Here is a 20,479-nt window from a genome sequence, read left to right on the forward strand (position 1 = left end):
GATGGGGGGTACCAGTCTACGAAATATCTAATGTTTTCAGGAAATTCAAGGACAATCTTTTTATAGTGGAAAGCAGAGGGTCTAACAAAACAATAGTTTAGTGACTTGCCCTGTATCCAAACCAGGAATATTTCAGGTCATTTTCTCTTTGTTCCTTAAGCTAGCTGCGACAACATAAACATCACTTTCATGACTATCATGAGTCATGTAGACATTTAAACTTATTTATGTCAGATTTCTTTGCAGTTGTTAGGAATACATATTCTACGTCTTTTGGGTACAGGTTAAGGACTGTGCCCATTTCACATGCCCATTATTTCAAATTTTCTGCATTATTCTTTTTAACCAGAAACGCTGGAGCATCTAAGCTTAGCACGGCATCTAAGCTTAACACACCTGCTTGTTTGTTTGTTTCTTAAATAGAATGTTTTCTAACATACTATGGTTCAAGAGCATGGTAAATTTGCACATCAAATGTGAATAAAGTATCCTTTTCATGGCATACCATGGAGAACTCACTTTCTAGGTCAAGAGCAAGCCAACAGTGCCATCAAGTGTCTGAGTGATGAAATTATATTATGTCAGTTTTTCAAAGGGGACTGTATTTGAAAATACGGTAGGCTGTCTACATCTATCATACGGTACCTTTGGTCCATAAAGTCATACAAATGCCCAATAAAAATGCCCTTTCTTCCACGTCTTGAGATTGAACCGGGAAGGAACAGTTAGACATCCTTACAGATTCTGCTGTGAAAAATCAGCTCAGGTTTATTTAACACCAAAATGTGAATGTATACAAGTTTTATGAAGTAAGCTGTTGGCCATATAAATTCTGCTTGCGAGCCACGATTGCTTGCCTACCTGCCCCTGGCACGTAAATAAAGCCTTTGGCCAGGTGAAGTTTGCTTTCAGGTTGCCCGACCGGGCAAGTGCTCATTTGAGAGGGGACGCAACCGCCTATAAACACACCACCAGATATCTGTCTAAACACCTGAACATGGCCAGAGGGCCGTCTTCTGGTCTGTGGAATGTAAATTAAGAGCACAGTTTACCTACGTATAATGTGCGGTTTTCTGTTGCTACACTTAAGTTACAAATATAAAATAACATGTGTGAAACCAGACATATTCAATCATAGCTACTGTATGCAGGTATTTGGAGGTATTGAGGTATGACATTTTTTAATCGCACAGCCCCAGAAAGTAAAGAAATAAGTGTTAAATTGAGCGGTAATTCAAATCTTGCCTATCATTTTATAATGGACAATTTACTTTTCGGGCAAGTGGGCATGACCTTGGGGCAAGTAGAACATGGGCTGTACTTGCCCAACAGGCAAGTGCCTCTGAGACCTTAGTGTCAACCCCTGCCATAGGTCTCAAGAGTGAGAATAACAACTTTGCTGCCAAGGTTTGATTTTTTTTGCAGATTTATTGGAAACAAAATGGAACGTTAAGAACCCAAATAATACAATTATTTATTCTGCCTCCTGTTCCTGAGCCCGGAGGAAGCTGGCCTTCTTCTGGGCGACACGGTCCTTCCTCTGTTCCAGAGATAGCTTGGCACGGTTCCACCTACAAGGACAAACAAGGACAATGAACATGAGCAAAACTTTCTAGGGGAGCGCTTCACAGTTACTACGTGTCATCTTTTCGACACCCAACCCGAACCTCCGTGGGGTGAGTCGCTAACCCTCCCGACGCTCCTTTGTCGAAATGACGTTCGTACAAAAGAGCAAGATTTCCCCACTTTCTATACTAGTGCCGGCTGTTTCATGTAATTCAGGGGTTAAAGCAACTACTTTGAACACACAAGCCTCTGTATAAACATTAATACAACACAAAATTTATCAAAATAAAAAAATAAATCTTTACAACCTAGACGTAAATGGTGCATTTATATAGTGCTTTTATCCAAAGCGCTTTACAGAGATTGTGCATTACGTTCACCCATTCACGCACACATTCATACACTGATGGCGGAGGAAACCATGCAAGGCACCAACCTGCTCACCGGGAGCAATGTGGGGTTCAGTCTTGCCCAAGGACCCTTCGACATTAACTCAGGGGGAGCCCGGATTCGAACTGGGAACCCTTCGTGCTCTAATAACGGTTTCTCTACCCCTGAGCTATGCCGCCCCACGTGCATCACTTAAAGCAGTTCAGGGAAATGGCTTGAGTTAGCTTAACCCAGGGGTTCCCAAACTATTTTGGCTCAGGGCACCCCTATAAATATTTTTTTCATCCGAGGCACCCCTACACTATATTCATAATTTTCACTCCCAGCATATTTAAAGCATATTTTAGAGGTTATGTTGCGAGGAAAACATCGAGATAATAGCCATTTTGGTTAGACTGACTGAAAATAACTTTTACTCCCGAGTTTTTAATTATACTTCATGTATTTTGAAGTGTCCAAATAAATTCCAAATATTATCAAATTATCTCGCGACACACCTGGACTACCGTCACGGCACCCCAGGGTGCCCCCGACACCCACTTTGAAAACCCCTGCCTTAACCTACAACTTGCATATCGGTCGTTACAGAGTACAGATTCCATACCAATGTGTTGAGAAAAAAAGATGCTTACATTTCGGCAGCTTTTCTGTTACTGGTATCAGAACAACTTTTTTATTAAATTCACTAGCCAGTGTTAAGTAATGGCATCCTCGCAGTTCAACAGTGATTTGTTCATGCTACACTCCCCATTGGTAAGGGGAGAGGTTAGTTGTGGGCCAGGTATGCTTGCCGTCAGATTACGTATGTCAAGGGGTGAATTCCAAAGGACAAATAAAGCAAGTACTTGTGTGTACTTTGAACTCTGTGGGAGTGTGACAATGTTTATCATGCCAATTCTTAACACTGTGAGCATAGCATTAATCCCCATTAAAAAAAACTATTTATGTAATTGGCTACAATGGCTAGTGCAGGGGTTGAAGCAAAAAAAAAAGAAAAAAGAAATCTGAAGACTGAAAATTATTTTTAAACCATGTCCCAATATGTGATTTTAAAACATGGCGTGCGCAGCGCACACCAATATTTGGGGTGTTTCCCTGAAGTTCTGAACTGCCTTCACTGAATGTATGTGTGCCAATCCATGCTTCATTTTATAGAAGTATCTTCTTAAGTTCTGTTATTCTATTGCTAGTCTGGCCAACTAATTATTACTGTACCTACAGTAACTGTAGGTATTGACTTTACGGCCACATGGTGCATATCAGCAGTGTGTTAAAGTTAAAAACACAGAGGAAGACACTCATGCACTGATCTTAGAAATGGCCCCTATGGAATCCTCAAGACTGAAATCCGTCCCCAGGACTGAGAACTTTAACCCCCACAACCAATTTATTAGATGTCGAATATTTTCTGTGGCCAACAAGAATCCCTAGGATTTATTAAACAGGCTATGAAAACGGCACTAGAACTCACAAAGTATCTTCATATCTTGCACATTCTTTAAAATGCAACTTATTCCATATAAAACCCATACGGATCAATTGATTTACTTGAGTTTGATAGTAGTTTAATTCTTACCTCTTCTTCTTCACTTCTTTGGTGGGCTTCTTGTCATGAACAGGGTTCTCGCGAATGGAAGCATGTGCCTTCTTGTACATCTCCTCAACCTGAAAGACAACAATCCCATTATCAGAGACCAATGTTTTGCATGCATTTTAATAAAGCAGGAAGATAAAGCAGGAGTTGTTGGCTACAAGGTGTCGGATCGATGACATGTCTGTTAGGCACAGATAGAAGCTGGTAAACAGACAAAAAGGTAATGTTTCGAGCCTGGTGGCTCGAAACATTACCATAGTAAACTTGCATCTGGGAGCAGCAATACTGTCTGGTGGTACAGCTTTATTATTTTTATATACATGTCATGGCAACCAATGAAGGGGAATTATGTTCTAAGCAGGAAGAATTACAATCCCATTATGTTGCAACCTTTTAAGTCACAGAACCAAAGATGCCAAAGAGCTGTTCTGATTTTATTGTCTCCACCAGCCGAAGGCTGAGGGAGAGTATGTTTTCCCCTCCGTCCGTCCGTCCGTCCGTGCGTCCGTGCGTCCGTGCGTCCTCGCAGTTTGTGAACAGCTAATCTCAGTCACCGTTGGCCCGATCGCTGCCAAACTGAGCACACACACTCCCTGGATGCCAATCTAGAACCTCTGCCCCACATTTTTCAAATCAGCCTCATGGTGGCGCTATAACAGGCCGATTTGTGTGGCCTGGTTGTTACCAGCTAATCTCCAGCGCCGTTGGCCCGATCGCTGCCAAACTGAGCACACACACTCCCTGGATGCTAATTCAGAACCTCTGCCCCACATTTTTTAAATCAGCCTCATGGTGGCGCTATAACAGGCCGATTTGTGTGGCCTGGTGGAGACCTGTGCTCGGAAGAGCACTGCTTCTAGTATTATTATTTAGTTTGAGAGGTACACATTATCAACACATTTTTTTACTTTATAATTCAAAAGGCAAAAGGTGAGGACTGGCTAATGAAATGGACACATGTTCGTTACAAACAACAGATGGCTCTTTCCCCATCTCTAAAAATGAATCCTGAAAAAACTCACTTGCCTGTTCAGGCAACCATTAATGCCTGTAATATATATGTTTTGATTTGATGTATGAATATTCTCCAACAGCATCCTTACAAAGGCTATACCTGAATGACAAATTACATTCTTCTTCAGTGGTTCCGTTTTTATGACAGAACATTCAGCATTGCACATTTTATTTCATGTGGTTTGTTGCTACAGCTGTGGATCGAGCAGGATGACCATTCCTATCAAGATCACAGAGCCATAAGTGCAATTGAGCAACGTCACACAACAGCTAGTATTGCATGCCGAAAATCGATCTACAAGCTCACAGCGCATCTCGGATGCAACGTGTTGGGAGCTCGCATGTCTGCCATTTTCTGCGCACGTCATGTGGCAAAGCATAAATTGGACTCAAATCACTCTGTATAACGCAACACTGGCTGGCTCTACTGAACATACAGTACGTTGAATCACGCGTCACTTTAATCGATTCAAAACCATAACGTAGGCCAAGCTGAAACAGGCAATCCATTTGGTAATGATGGCAGACCGTTTGCCACCAGACTCGACCTAAGAAGCGATGTAAAAACTGTCGCAAAATGCCACACCAATGTCCTAAAATGGGGCCATTTAATGGTACAAGGTACAAGTCAGTTCCTTTTTGACAAGCAACAATCATGCTATGAATAGATAAGAATGATTTGAAGGTAGGTTCATGCAAGGCCATTAAAAGGGACATGAAGGGGGCGCCCGCTGGCCTGGTGGTGAAGGCGCGTACCATATACTAGGCTATGATGCCTGCTGGCGTCGCCGGTTCGATTCCCGATCCGGACGACCTTTGCCGCATGTCATTCCCCATCTTTCTCCTCATTTCCTGTCAGTCTACTATCCTATCAAATAACCCATTTAGACCTAGAATTATTGAATGCTTTAACTATTGAAAGATAGCAGATATACAAGCTCACAGCGCGGCACCGAGTGCCGCGCTGCGAGCTTGTAGATCTGCTATTTTTGAAAAATCAAGATTTTCTCTTGCAAGTCTTTGAACATATCTATTTAAAAGCAAACATTTGTAACTCAAATATTTGCTTCTGGGGGGTCCCTGGAACAACATATTTTGAGATGGGGGTCCGTGGCTAAATACCTGTAATTTTGGGGGTCCTTGACATGAAAAAGTTTGAGAACCACTGATTTAGAGGAAGGATTTAAAAGTCGGGTCAAAGATCGGGTCAAAGATATTCATAGACTTGCACACATTTTCACGATTTTTAAAAAATAGCAGATCTACAAGCTCGCAGCGCGGCACTCGGTGCCGCGCTGTGAGCTTGTATATCTGCTATTTTTCTAAGGTTAAAGCATACAGTAATGGTTAAAGTGGTTAAAATCTAACGCGACTCGGGCGCGTTCCAGGTATTTGAGAGATAAAGGCAAAAAGCCCAAAAGCAAATCTGAAAAAAAAGGACATGAAGGTTGACTTGCCGTGTCAGGGGCAACGCCGTTCTTGATAAAGCGGGAGAACTGCTTTTTGTACGCATCTTCATCCTCCTCCATCAGGTAGCTCATGTACTCAGACACGTTGACACCCATGATGTGCTTGCGGTGGACCTCAGCGTTGAACTCCTTGCTCTCAGTGTCATATCCAGGGAAGCGCTTGGTGCTGGAAGGAAACAAGAGAAACAAGTTCATTGCTTTTAATGGTCGCGTCAATCACCACAATACAGACAGGACTACATTAAAACGTGAGCCTCATGGGGCAAGCTGGTGGCAGAGCCAACATGCTGACCACATAACCACAATAGCTAAAGCATGCAGAGACCTGTATTGATTGTTAATTTAACCCTTAGAAAATGGACCAGTATTAATATACCAATGCTGCCCTGCCTACCTGTTATTTTGGGTAATTCTTTAAGCCTTTTATTGACAGTGTTTCCCCTATATGCATTTAACTGTGACGGCCCGCCACTTCTTTAATTTAGCCGTCACAGGTTAATTCTTATGAAAAGTTTTTTTTAAAATACTAGATAGCTTGTACTATAGTTGCGTGACACAGTAATCATGAATTCATGCAGGTTTCCAGAGTCTATGGGTCGCTTGTGAAACCATAAATATAAAATGCTAGAGACCTCATTCACCAATCACCGCTGACTACTGGCCAATCACAGCGTGTCTTTTCCGGGACTTGACAGAATTTAGGGTGCATTCATATAAACAAACGACAAGAGGGCACACTAGTGCCCTCAGTTCCTATATACGAACGCACTCCGGGTTACGAAAAGAGCTGCCCCACCTGCCTGATTGGCCAACCTAGATCACGCTAGATCACTTCCGTTTTGATGACACACTCGGAGGCTTGCGCTAAATGAAGTTACATCAGTAGATTTTTTGTTTTGTCAAGAAAGTAACACCGTTGCATGAATTACCATTACAACAAACGCAAGCATTTGCAAAACATGTATGATCCATAATGATCTTAGAGAGCTTTCCAATCCACGCTGTAGGCTACAATAACAGAATCTGGCTGCTACTGCATGCTTACAGAATACATTGAGTGAGGATCCGGTGGGAGGAAACCATAATGCTTAATTTTAGCACGTGCCACATGCTGAAAACAGATATACAAGGCACAAGTTCCGCACAACCCTTGTGGATGGAATTTGTTGCAAGCTTGCGTTTGTTGACCAATAGTACCGCCTAATGCTTAATTTAGGCATGTGTCGTGCACTGAAAACAATGTACAAGCTAGAGTAACACTTGTGGATGCAATGCATTGTGAGCTTGTAGATCTGCTATTTTCGGTACCACGATACACAGAATTATACATGTAGCTCAATGGTAGGTGTGGCAGTCAAAAACCATCCATGGGACCGGATGAAAGGTTTTACCATCCAAAATAATATCACGATTCAATAGCAATCAGCCCGCGGCCGACTGTTATGAGATAACCAAAGCTGCAGAATTCGACGCACACTGGCTTTATGGGAGAAAGAGAAAGCAGTAGAAACAAAAAGTGCACACTCAGACCATTCAACAATTTGCCTGTCATGCCTGCATGACTCTAGGGCTATCAGGAAACAACAATTTGAGTCGAATAGAATTAGAATATGAATAATATTATCCTGAATGTTGAAATTGCCATTAGAATTTGGTGAAACTGCCATTAGAATTGATAGATTTTTGCTCCCAACTTCCACCATAAATGTACTAGTAACGAATCCAGTTATTAAAAATGCTTTTATCACGCCGCGCAGGATCAACAATGACGTTTAACTGCATGCATGCACTGCACGTCACTGCACATGTCACCACTGGCAAGCAAGGTGTCTGTCTGTTGTGCACGCTTGGCCGTGCGCCTGTGTTTGTTTGTCTGATCAGACCGAGACTGTGACCACGTTGATTCAGCGCAGGAGGCAAGTCTCCCCCCTTTCCCTTTCCCCCCTGCCCATAAACTTCACTTGAAATTTAAGTTTAAGAAACTTTCATTATTATAACAGTAAAATGTTATGTAACATTGTTTACACTTGCTGTGGTTACAACGTGGACTTGTGACTGTCAACAGACAACAGCCTAGGGGACGGTGGATGGAGAACCCGTTCTCGCTAGTTAAGGGCTGCAGAACTGTGGATGGCTCTCGCTGGAATATAACGTCCATCTTATAGTAGCGGAAGGCACAGTCGCTTACAAAGCAACGCAAGGTAACATGTCATTAGGTCGAACTCCCTTTGGTCCGACCACCTAAACCTAACCTTAACCCTAAACCTAGCCTCAGTAAAACTATGCCTAAACCTAACCTCTAACCTTAACCCTAACCTCAGTAAAACTATGCCTAAACCTAAACCTAACCTCAGTCGACCCAACGGGAGTTCGACCTATGGGGAAGTCCCTGCGACACAAACCAGCAGGAGTTTTTACAACCTGCCATGTTGATCAGCGCCCAACGTGGACTGTCACCGGGCTCGGAGGTTTTCGACACAAAAGCTTAAAACCAGTGAAAATGAAGAGGTATTTCCAGGACCACTCACCAAACATCCAAATCACACTAGTACTTTTTATTAATAAGCCAAGGGCATAAACCGACTCATTTCGGGGTCAAGTCTGCCAACGTGTTTCAGAAAAAGAAAGTGGTCAGTGTACCAAGGGAGGACTGAGACATTAAAACGACGAGGACTTAATAGCCACTGTGACTCCACAACACTGTCAATCTCAAAGACACCTGGTATGCATCGGTCCTAACCATATGTTCATGCCCCTGTGCCTATCAATTATATTTTGCTCCAATCAAAGATGAGGTATAAACATTAATATAATCTGTGACAATATTTCTGTACATTGTACTAACGACCAGGAAACCCGCTAATTTATTTCCCCTACTCTCTCCACATTCCCTGTCTCTCTCTCCACTACTGTATGTGTCAAAGACAATGTCGACAATATTTGACACATCAAAACAATTTGACGTCAGGATGCACGCGGCTAGTCCACTAGGGTTAGTGAGTGATGAACGTCTACGTTCATCAAATGATTTCAAATCCCAACAGATTCCCAAACCTGCTGTTGTACGGAGCGCTCGTTTCGGTTCATTCAATGTCCTGTGTGAGAGGCTGGTGAGGCGGCGCTCCCGAACGAGATGCTGAGAGAGCGAGTGCCCACATCTTTGAGCCACCCGCTTTCAGCATTGTAAAGCAGTGACTGCCTCACGGGTACATTACGGATAGTCACTCAAAATGTTCGCTAGAGTAGCCTACACATCCACTCAGCGAGTTAAACGGGAAAATACACTTTGTTGAGGGAATTAACTCAAATTGCTAAATCAAACATTGATTTCCAGATTTTCCAAAGGTGCTTTATACTTAGTTTCACATTTGGTTATACTTTGCAGAACTAAAGCAGATCCACTGCTCAGCTTAAAATGATTAGTTTAAAATCTGCTTAATTTTAATTAGACTAAATGCCTAGATGTTTACAAAATCATAATTTACGTGTCGCTGCAAACAGCCCTTATTGAAAGACCCATGTCCTAGCTAGCACAAACTAAACCTAAATCTCAAATTCACATGAGTAGATTTTAACATCTTTAACTATAAAATCAAAGGCTCTCGGGTCTGTTCATCAGACTATCCTCCTACCCCAATACTTTTGGGGTAGATTAGGGTGGGGAGACCAACAGTAACATTGACATATTGTCCAAAACGAGTGCATCTCTCCACTCCGACATGTCTCCATTCCGACTCTAACCCTAACCCTAAACCGAACCCCCATGGGAGTGTCGCCACTCCGACAATAAGAAGTCAATTTCGGAGTGGCGACATGTCGGAATGGAGAGAGCCTCCCGTCCAAAACCCACCACTACTCCAGAATTAGTTTTCATAGTGGACACCACATTTTCCTCCAAAAGGTAGATATTGGTTTGAAGTCAAACTCAATGTGCAACAGCAGGCTCAGCGATCTGTTAAAATCCAAACAACAGTTAGCGCCAGGTACCTGTGGGGGATGGAGAGGCCTCCGTCCACAGCTCCCTTCAGAGCTCCGAACACCTTGTTGCCCGTAGTGGTTCTGGCAAGCCCAGCGTCCAGGTAGCAGGTGAACGCGCCTGGCTGACCGTCAATGCTCTCCACGTTGAACTCCTCACCATTGACCTCCAGCTGGCCCTCGTACACGTTATCCAGACCGAACTTATTCAGCAGCTGGTGCGAGATGAAAAAACACATTTAGACTGGTGACCAACGTCCCAGGGACAGCAAGGATGAGAAACAAACCACCTCAGGGTTACTTAGCCCATTTAGGCCTGAACACATTATGACACAATATTTTATGCTTTAAATATAAAAAAGTAGCAGATATACAAGCTCACAGCGCGGAACCGAGTGCCGCGCTGCAAGCTTGTAGATCTGCTATTTTTGAAAAATCGTGAAAATTAGAATTTTGACCTGATTCTATAAGTGTCTTTTGAATCCTTCTAAGGTTTTTGGAAAAACTATGTCAGCAATCTGGCCAGCCATCGTCAAAGAAAAGATCCTTTTCACTTCAACTGGAGCTCAGTTAGTCTGTTCTTGAGAGACTACTATGTCAGTGGTGCTCAAACCCTTTCATGTGAAGGACCCCCAAAATGATATTTATTTGGCCACGGACCCCCATCTCAAAATATCTAGTTCCAGGGACCACCCAGAAGCAAAATTTGAGTTACAACCGTTCGCTTTAAAAATACATATATTCAAAGATTTGCACACATTTTCATGACTTTTTCAAAAATAGCAGATCTACAAGCTCGCAGCGCGGCACTCGGTGCCACGCTGTGAGCTTGTATATCTGCTATTTTTCACTGGTTAAAGCATTCAATAATGTCTAGGCCCTAAATGGGTTAAGTTGCAACTAGATTATCTATTCTATCTTATAAGTATGATGAACCGGAACAATCTGAAGACAGTAAGACACTCGCATCATAGCAAAACACAGGAAATGCAGGAAACATCCACAATGGACAGAACAGTCACTTCTGGAAACGGGAAATGCTTCAAACTTACTCGACGAGCCAGCAGCAGACCAGTGCAGTAGGCTGCTGCGTAGTTTGTCAACCCAACGGCGATGCCGTATTTGGGCAGTTCGTGAGAGTAGGCGGCACACACGATCATGTCGCCTTCGATCTTGGCATAGGCGATCTGTAACACAATCACAAGGACCCATGAGTTGGGAGTTTGCGCGTGCATTTGACAGCCATACTGTACTCAAATCCATGGTCACCTCACCTGGCAGATGATGTCTCTGTTTGAGAAGCGGACGATCATCCTGTACTTGGGTGTGTTGTACTTGTTCTTATCCTGGATGACCAGGCGCTTGCGAGCGAAGTAGTCAGTCTTTCCCTCTGAATAAGAACACAGACACGTCAAAATGAGCACTTGAAGTGTATGAAAAATACATAAGGTTTATAGTAGCCTTGTGAAAGCCCCTTACCCCTCCTTCTCCTGAACTTGACCTGGTACCTCTTGAAGTAGGCCTTATTCTTCACCACTTTAACAAAACCCTGTGAAGACACATGTCACCAATTCAACAGCTGACACTCATACACACAATAAGCAGTTCATTCACATATTCCATTTGGACGTACACAGTGCCAGTAGCTGCATGACTATCGTTGCATGGATATGTCAATATCAGAGACATGGATAGCATTAGCTTTGATACACCGGAGGCAATACAAGTCAATGGGTTAAGTTAGCATAGACAGCTAACCTGGTTTGACGTTCAGCTAACAGAGCGATGACAAGCTGTGCAACGATTACTTTGGGGCGACATTGTCACCCAGTGTGTCCCCTTGTCACACACACGTAAATGTCAGAGAACAATTAATGTTCACAGGCAACAGGAATTCATTGCGGTGGCCATTAGGCCACGTTTGACTGAACGTTTAGCAGGACAGAATCTATATGCATCCATGAGTAATAAAACACACCATCGGACATTTGAGGCCACGAAAGACAAGATGTGTGTCTTATGTATGGATGTACATAGATATTTGGACAGATTACAAACCATTTTTGCAGATTTTGTCTCCCTAAACAGGAGCCCGCAGCCAAAGACTGGAGTTTTGACTCCGCTGCACTGGAAAAAGGAAGAAGCCCCTGCGCATGCTCAATACATAGCATGGCGCAGGAAGAACTTCGACACCATACTGCAGTGGATGTTCTACTGCCCCCTACCGACCTGGGGTTAGCTATTTGAAGTATTTATCAGGGGAACCATCATGTTATGGCATTTAATCATTTCAAGGCATTTAAATAGTGTCCCATTAGGATTGGTTGGTGTAGGGTTTTTACAGTTAGGGTGGGTGGAAGACAAGTGGACCTTGAAACATTTACTAGTGTAAACCATGCATGTGTTGACAGTGACATGTAGGCCTACCTTGAATGACAGCTGACTCTTGGGTCCTTGGCAGTTGTTTACTTTGAGCAGAAGACACCAGTATGTTAATTGAAATTTAAAACTCCTGAATGGGGAAAGTATTTCCAGGGAAGGAGATGATGAACCGTTTCCCCCATGCATTCAGGAGTTTTACATTTCAATGGACATAGGCCTACTGTTGTGTTGTCTCTAGCTCAAAGTAAACAACTGCCAAGGACCCAATTAAAACAAGAGTGATCCTGGACAGTCAGCTCAGCTGTCATTAAAGGCACACGTCAGCCACTGTGCCACACATGCATCAGTTTACACTTTACATCACAACCTTCCTACAGCCACCAGCCCATGCAGCTCCTTATCCAACAGTCAGTAGGCTATTCTCCAGGACTGTTAACTTACAACTCTTTCCTTGCTGGTCAGAATGCATGCATCTCAAACCTAAAAATAAAATAAAGAAAAATGCCACAGCAGTCCAGATCTCTGCACTTCTGCAAACTTGTGGGCCATGTTCAAGGTGGTATATAGTTACAAAATAGGCTAGGGGTTATTATTAGATGCAACACAAGATTATAACTCAGTCCCCAAACAGCCAGGCCACACAGGTTTAAAATCCTAAGAGACAAAGGTTTATTTTACAGCCAGGATAAAACTTACTAAAAACTTGATAATTTACCTCGGGATGGGGACCATAAACTCCCAAATTCAAAACATTCAAATCCTACTCTTACCTAACAAAGCAAACCAAAATATGTATAACCTCACATAAAAAAGAAAAAACTGAAGACAATAATAAGAAAAAGAGGGGTCACCCATCCCTACACACCCAAGGCATTACATTATCAAGAACTTGGGCGTTCTAAAAACTGTGTTTGGAGGCTGGCTGAGGAAGACATCAGAGGACTGGTGACACCCAGGTTTATAGTTGGGACCCTTGCCACAGGAGCCAATCACCTAACTGTCACCATTCACTCCAGCTGGTAGCCTGGTACTCAGTCAGTCACTCGTCATCACCACTCAATTACACATACACTAATGAAGGGAGAAACATGCACTGAGAAGTCATGTCACAATACAGCTGGAAGCGGCAATGAAATTCTTTCACTTTATGGATAATATAATTGTAAAATAAAAAAAAGATAGAAAGGTAAAAATGATACGTGTAGGGAAATAGCAGGCTTGTATGTCAACAATATGAACATACTGTACTGTATATGTTTATGTATACACAGTCATAAATGCTGGTGTGTGCTGGTAGCTATAAATAAACAACAACAAAAAAGCTCCAGTGCTAACTCTTCTGATTTGTGGGTGTTGGCGGGTGCTATTATGAGTCTAGAGTAAAGGCTCCAGGGAATGGTTACAAAATGAAGAGTGAATACATGGAATAATTGTGTAAAGGAATAAAATAAGGAACAAACGTGTTCCTTTTATGTCTGGTGGTGCTGAATCGCATTTGCACAGAGGTACACATGCATGTATGAACTGGGTTTCAGGTGCAGCTGACTGTTCAAAACACACAAGGATGTGAAATGTTTAATGGCTGGCTGAGAACATGATATTCACAGGTTAACATTCACAATGGCATTGTAAAGCCTACAGCATCAGTCATTTGTTGTAATATAATAAGAGAGGTGTGTCTAACATAATAAATGTGAGATGTGCGTCAGAAAGTTCATGCAAAACCAGAAAGGTGGGTTTGATGGCCTTCTGGTATGTGCATCAAGTTAGTTGGCTACATTTCACTGTCGGTCTGGGTACTTCCTTTCTGATTGGTTCACGAAGAGTATCTGTTCTGTAGTATGAATGCATAAGCTGTGTGACGCTGCAAAGAATTGTGAATTGTGCCAGCTTTTTCTTGTTTAGTTTAATGTTAAATAGCCTTTTTTTAAAGCATTCAAACACTTTTGATTAGTTGATCATGTATAGACGTGTCTTTGGATGTGTAAATGTTATAATTTGCTAAGAAAGTTGATTCACTTTAAAAGAAAAATGTCAACACTTGAAGACTTAGACTTGAAAACTGTAAATTATCTCAATTTATAGCAAAAGTATTTTAATTTGCTTCTGCTCAAATGGAATTACTTTCCCCTGCAACACTGAACTTCAGGTAAGAAACTTCACAGCTATACCCTACAGGCACTGCCAAGATTTGTACTTGGGCATGTCTTTTCTTCTTACAACTTTATAATATCTTTTAAATGATATTCTCACATATTTAAAGGAAAACTAAAGATATGCTATTAGATTAGATTACAGCATTGATTCACAAAGTTCCAGGGGTTCCCCAGCTAAATGATAGTTAGGAACCAAATGGACCCTTACGGGTATGTATCTCATAGTGTGTAAAAAATGGAACCAAATGGGATAAACACCACAAGAAAGATTTTGGGCTTGTTTCCATTGGGATCCCTTTTTACAACTCACACTCATACAACATTAAACAACAGACAAATAAAACACAGTAGGCCTACTATGCAAGACGATATCAAGACAGTCGGGAATAAAAAATACAAATAAATTGTATTTAGAAAGGTCAGGGGGAGGTGAGGATAGGATTTGTCTTAAATTGAGTTAAATTTAATTGAGTTAAATGAACATAGATTTTTTACATATTGGGGTCTCGGAGATAGAAATGCTATTCAATGGGGGTCCGACTCCGAGCCCAAAATGAATGTCAAAATGGGGGTCCTTGAAGTTAAAATGGTTGGGAATCACTGCTAGAGCCGTAAAAATCTTCTCTTCCCTGGCATATCTTTTCAAGTGGGGGTCCGCGCGGGCTAATAAATGTCAATTTGCTTGTCTGACATGAAAATGTTTGAGAAGGCTTGCAATACATTGTTCTACTGGCATTTACTCTCGTTTTGGGCTTCCCTGACACTAACAAAGTGTAAAAATGGCCAATATGTGTTTTTTTTTTCTTTCCTTCTCTTACTGTGGGAGAGTGCAATCATTCAATGCTCCAAGCAACAAAGGTGAACACCAAAAGAACAGTATTGCAGCCCTGCCAGGCCATTTTGACCATTTTTGTAGGGGCACTACCCACACGTTTGGCTGCATGCCTCGAATGCCCGATGCTTACAAGCTGTACCTCGTTGTAAAGGTGACGAATCAACGATAAAAATGATATAAAACACAATTGGTATTATTAAAGGGGAGATATAATTAATTATTAATATGTTTCATTTCTTTTTGTGCTGAGTTTAGAATGTGGTAGTCCACCGGGCAGCAACAGCTGTAACCTTTGGAAGTGCAGTTCTCTCAATAAAACACGGGGTGGCGGTAATGTTCCATATTGAGACCCTTTTGGTGGCGCATGCTCGGTAGGATGTAAACATTTAGCACTCAGTCTCAGGCCTGCCGTCTGCTAGTGTGGAGCATCGCAAAGACGCAAACATTACTGTGTACCGTGTACTGTGGATGTGTATGTGCGTGTACACGTATTCGGCTTCATGGGCTGGACCGTGGAAGTCAATGGGGACTAGCTAACGCTAGCTAGCGTTGCCACAAGTTGTAAAACCTCTGGAAAAATAAGTGTTTTTAACACAGTTTCAAAGCAGCCTAGTTTCTTTTAGTTAGTGAAACCCCCGCGCCGTACCGTGCATGGGAAATAGAGCACGTTCACTGCCGGCGGTCGAAAAGGCTTCAAGGTAAGGCTGTGTTCTTCTTGTGTTGTTTGGGTTCGGTCTATGTCCTGGTGTGTGAGACAAACTCTGGAGGTTCTTGTGTTTTGAGGCCGTCTATGTCCCGCTATGAGACACTAAACTCTGGGTTCTTGTGTTTTGGGTTCTGTCTATCCCCTGGCGTGAGACGGTTAGCCTTGGATCAGGACTATCATAGATGTATTTCATCGAGTCTGACTTTTAGTTTTCTAATTTCTTGGTAGACACAGTCAGTAACTAACGGGATTGGGACGGTTGTTTCTTGTTTGGCCGTCGCCAAACAGAAGCTTTTTCTGTTTCTGGCGCAAACGGTGATGTTTAAAATAACATTGCTGTTTTTATTATATGCTTTCGTGCTAAAAGTGTGCGCTAAACTTTACAATGCCTCGTAAAGTTGGATCCGGGCTATCATCTGGCACAGATGGGAATAGTTCATGTGCAACACGAGAGGGGGTTTTGTATCTGTCTGTTAGATACTGTATCACTCCTGTAACTTTGTTGTCTTGCACCGGGCTACTGTAACATCACCAGGCATAACATGAGCACACGCACATAACGTCCATTTAATGTAACATTGTACACTGAAGAGTTACAAGACGAGTGCATACACTGACACATTGATGATTTTACTGTACCAGGAATGCTAAGAAGTCCTGTGTCACCTTCCATTGATGCACAGCACAGCAAACACTCCTCTTAGCCTGCGTGGCAAAGATAATTTACGTCAGGATGAGCATGGATAGTAATGGCTCAGCTAAAACTGTAATGTATTGGAGGTAATGTTATCCCTTAAAATTGATAGGGAAGTTGTAACTGGTCCTAGAAAAGTAATCTAAGCTTAACACCAGAAATGCCAACTTTACTGTACTACTAGTGTTGATGATGTCTTGTATATTATTGTATGTCTTTTAAATGTCTTGGTGAATTGAATACACTGGACCACAATGGAAACAAGCCCCCAGGGCTTTTTGTGTTATCCTTTTAGTTTTAGCATCATTGTAAAACCAACTACTGTACTATTTGCGAATCGTTAATAAACTATTCAATCAATCAGAAAGAACCAGCTGGTTGTCACTTACATAACATAACCCATAAATCATGTTCCAGAAAGTTGACTTGAAAAATCTGACCCTGGCTTTTGATGTCAGGCATTTGATTGGACCTGGTGAACACTTAAATGACTGTTGTTTTAGCTCTTTGACAGTGTGGCGCCTTCAGGTCACATGTGTACTTTAAAGATTTAGTGTGATGACTTGGGTGGTCAGTTCCTATAATTAAGGTAGAACAGCTAGTAGCATTTGGGCAGATGTAAAGAATGCCTGTGAGAGAGCAGAGCAGATGGCCTAGTAAGATGACTTCTTGTCGGAACTCGTCCCATGAAGACAACGGTCACGCATTGACACAAAATCCTTGACTACTGTAACTCCACACAGTCCACACAAAACAAAAAATAATTCCGGTGGAAAATCTAGAGGTTAGTGACTTAAGAGAGACAGGCAGAATTGAGCCTAATAGTTATTTACATGGTTGTTTTGAGACTAATTTCAAAGAAAATTCTAAGCTGAGCGGCATCTACAGAAATGTTTTTCTTTAGGCCACCGTCCACCGCCACTACATGTGTGTAGGCTATATTGAAATTGTTGTTGAAAGTGTCAACAAAATCCCAGTCAAATTAGTTTAGACCTTTTCTCTGAGACCTAGGCTGGAAGCCTAGATTCCCACAAGTTGTCTAGACTAATATACAGACCTGTAACATATACATGCCATAGAATGCTTCCAGGTCACATAGTAAACAAAGACAATAGCTGATTGAGGTCTAGCTGTCAGGTTTATTGTCTTAAAACTACCAGTCTTGTCTCATTTCCTAGGCTAGGCTACCATTTGGAATGTAGTTACTGCAGGCTACAGAGCATTTGGAACGGTTTCAGGGCAGCTCACCTTATTATGTGGCTGCGTACTTAAGAGAACAGCCTGTAGGCCAGGGGACCGTTGAAATGCTCAGTGTTCACTGACTGCACAAATCTGAGTTGCCCTCTGTGTGTGTGTGTGTGAAGTGAAAGGCTTTTCTCCTTAAGGGAGCCATTTCTGTCTGTCCCATGTTCCCATACCCTGAGAGCAAATGGAATTCAATGTATGCTCTGTTTAAAGATGGCCATTCAACCTCTGTTCTCAAGTGCTCCTGCTGTGGCAACTGATTTTGTTCTGATTCACTGGCTGGGATGGGACTATACTGTAAAATGTTCTGTGTTCATTTAACCCCAAGAGTGTACAAATGTATCCAGTTAGGACCCTTAGGTCTATTTGGTTAGATTTGTAGACTTTCTGAGTTACAAATGGATACATTGTTGAACACTGAGGATTTCACTGTGTAGCATGTGAAGAAAGTGCTTTCTTATACAAGACAAGTGAAGTGGAAATAAGTCATTATTACTGGTTGTGGATCATATCATCATACCATCTCCCACATGCGTATAGTATCAGTATACCCCTACTAATGACTGTAAAATGGATTGTAGGAATGGATTGCTGAATCTGTGCACTGTATGGTATGGGCTAAGTGGCTAACTCATAGCTTTTAAGGCACTAGGCGTTAGAAGAGATTAAATACAATTTGCCTTTAGAGCTCTAGTGAGTTTCAGTTCTCTGATCTTCACAATACTGTTTTGCTAAGGTTTTATACAAACCCAGTCTTGCCTTACTGTGGGTTTCATTAGCTATGCGTAATGCGTCTCAGGGGCCCATTCTCATTTGAATTCTTTGCTAAACCATAGAGGCAACTATCTCTGATCCAGGATTTATGGGGAAACTGCACTTGAGTTGGTTTGTCTCGCAGAGAAGAATGTTGTCTACCTTGACACTAGTAAAATTACAAGCTACTAGTCACACGTTGAATTTTTTAATATGCCACATTTGTACAAACCTTGATATCTGGGCCCATGTTCTTCATCTTGAATGATGAGGCATTCCAGCACAAACATACAGTACATTACGTACAGTATATGATCTACCTCGTGTGATCTAATCTGACCTACTGTATACAGAATTTTAGTCGTATCACAATGCCCATTTGTGTATGTTGTTTACACAGCTCTTATCTCTCAACACATTTGACCTCCATCCTCTTAGCGTTTACTCTAGAATATGCTCATCTTAACCTCTTAAACCCTATACACTTTGTTTACAGAGGTCCCCCAGGGGCCTATACTTGGGCTGTTCCTTTTTCCCCTAAAAATATGCTGTTTTGGTGAATGTATTTAGTGTATTTTTGCCAAAATTTGGCATTTAATATTCCCTTATTGCGGCATGCCCAGTTCATGAGGTGAACATATTTCACCTCCTTCATCTTATCTAGAATAAGATATTTGACCTCCTTCATCTCAGCTAGAATATGCTCATCTTAAATCTCCCTAGTTATTTCTGCATGGCATCCTGCATTGAGGTTGTGCCTTTGATGGATTCTTTCTTAGACCCACTGCACACATCCTCATCTTGGCTTTCAAAAGGAAAATACAGAGCTTTTATGTGGCTCAGTGGTGCATGCAAAGATAACTGTACTATGGCATATTAACATAGAAACATGAGGAGCTACACATTTTCAATTAAATTCCTCCCAAGTCCTTAAACCACTTTCAAACTGTCATCACTCTTTTGGGCATGTCATTATTGGCAGACATTGTCAAATGATTGAAACTGTACACAAACTAACAACTTTTATAAGCATAGAGGAATCGATCGTTTTTGTAACTTAAATAGTTGTAATTAAACACCCTGCTCTGTGTGAGTTGTAAAAAGGAAACGGTGGTCCCAGACACCTTTGTGCTTCAAGTTCTGATACTGGAGACCAAAGTGTTACATTGTGGTCAATATTGAACACGTCTAAATGGAACATTAACTGTTGGCCAAGAGTGTTAGTGAGTGATGGTCTAAACTAAGCTACAGTCTCAGTTTTATTGATTTAATTGTGAATGGAACAGTTTTGAAGTGTCCTGACTCATGCAGGGAAGCTATTGAACAGCAGTTGTCTGCTGCTTGTTAGGAAGTTAATATGGAGGCATTACAAAACTTAACATAGAAACAGCTTTGAAAGTGTAATTGAACCCAAAATACAATACAATACATTTATCCCCTCTTTAAGTATCATGCATAGTAATACATAAGGACCGCAGGTCGACTCTAGAAACGGAGGGGGAGAGAGAGATTTCTTCCGTTTGGTCCGTTTTGTGTCCGTTCATCCATCAGATAGTTTTGTTTTGATTTTCTGGACTGGAGATACTGTATGTCCTGTAAAGAAGATGTCTTCCATCAAACATAGAGCTCAGTGGCATGATTTGGTTTGTGGTGCTTAAAATGTGAAAGCTCAACAGCAACACGTTGTATGTCTTTTACAG

The 20,479-nt window shown here is 41.9% G+C and overlaps 2 protein-coding genes across 4 annotated transcripts in view; one reads left to right on the plus strand and one right to left on the minus strand.

The window, feature by feature from the left end:
• Positions 1 to 1,408: 1,408 nt before the first annotated feature.
• rpl5b (ribosomal protein L5b) lies at positions 1,409 to 12,160 on the minus strand. The gene is made up of 8 exons (XM_080735417.1): positions 12,067 to 12,160; positions 11,488 to 11,557; positions 11,283 to 11,398; positions 11,061 to 11,195; positions 10,021 to 10,223; positions 6,022 to 6,199; positions 3,533 to 3,621; positions 1,409 to 1,571 (listed from the first exon to the last, which is right to left on the minus strand). The coding sequence occupies exons 1-8, from the start codon at positions 12,067 to 12,069 to the stop codon at positions 1,475 to 1,477; spliced, it is 891 nt and encodes a 296-aa protein (XP_080591543.1). The 5' UTR covers positions 12,070 to 12,160; the 3' UTR covers positions 1,409 to 1,474.
• A 3,731-nt stretch (positions 12,161 to 15,891) lies between these two features.
• The window catches only part of evi5b (ecotropic viral integration site 5b), a 58,595-nt gene continuing 54,007 nt past the window's right edge, over positions 15,892 to 20,479 (plus strand). For all 3 annotated transcript variants that reach the window (XR_013962440.1, XM_080735301.1, XM_080735303.1), the window contains exon 1: positions 15,892 to 16,079. The gene's annotated coding sequence lies outside the window, so the exon portion shown is untranslated. The remainder of the gene's footprint in view (positions 16,080 to 20,479) is intronic.

Source organism: Nannobrachium achirus, assembly GCF_963921795.1.
Source record: "Nannobrachium achirus genome assembly, chromosome: 1".
NCBI lineage: Eukaryota > Metazoa > Chordata > Actinopteri > Myctophiformes > Myctophidae > Nannobrachium > Nannobrachium achirus.

Bases quoted from the DNA above. Each gene is read 5' to 3' on its own strand.
- rpl5b (XM_080735417.1), bottom strand. The intron at 10,224-11,060 runs GTAAGTTTGAAG...ATCTCGCACCAG, and splicing joins GTCTGCTGCTGGCTCGTCGA to CTGCTGAATAAGTTCGGTCT. The intron at 6,200-10,020 runs GTACCTGGCGCT...GTTTCCTTCCAG, and splicing joins GGCCTCTCCATCCCCCACAG to CACCAAGCGCTTCCCTGGAT.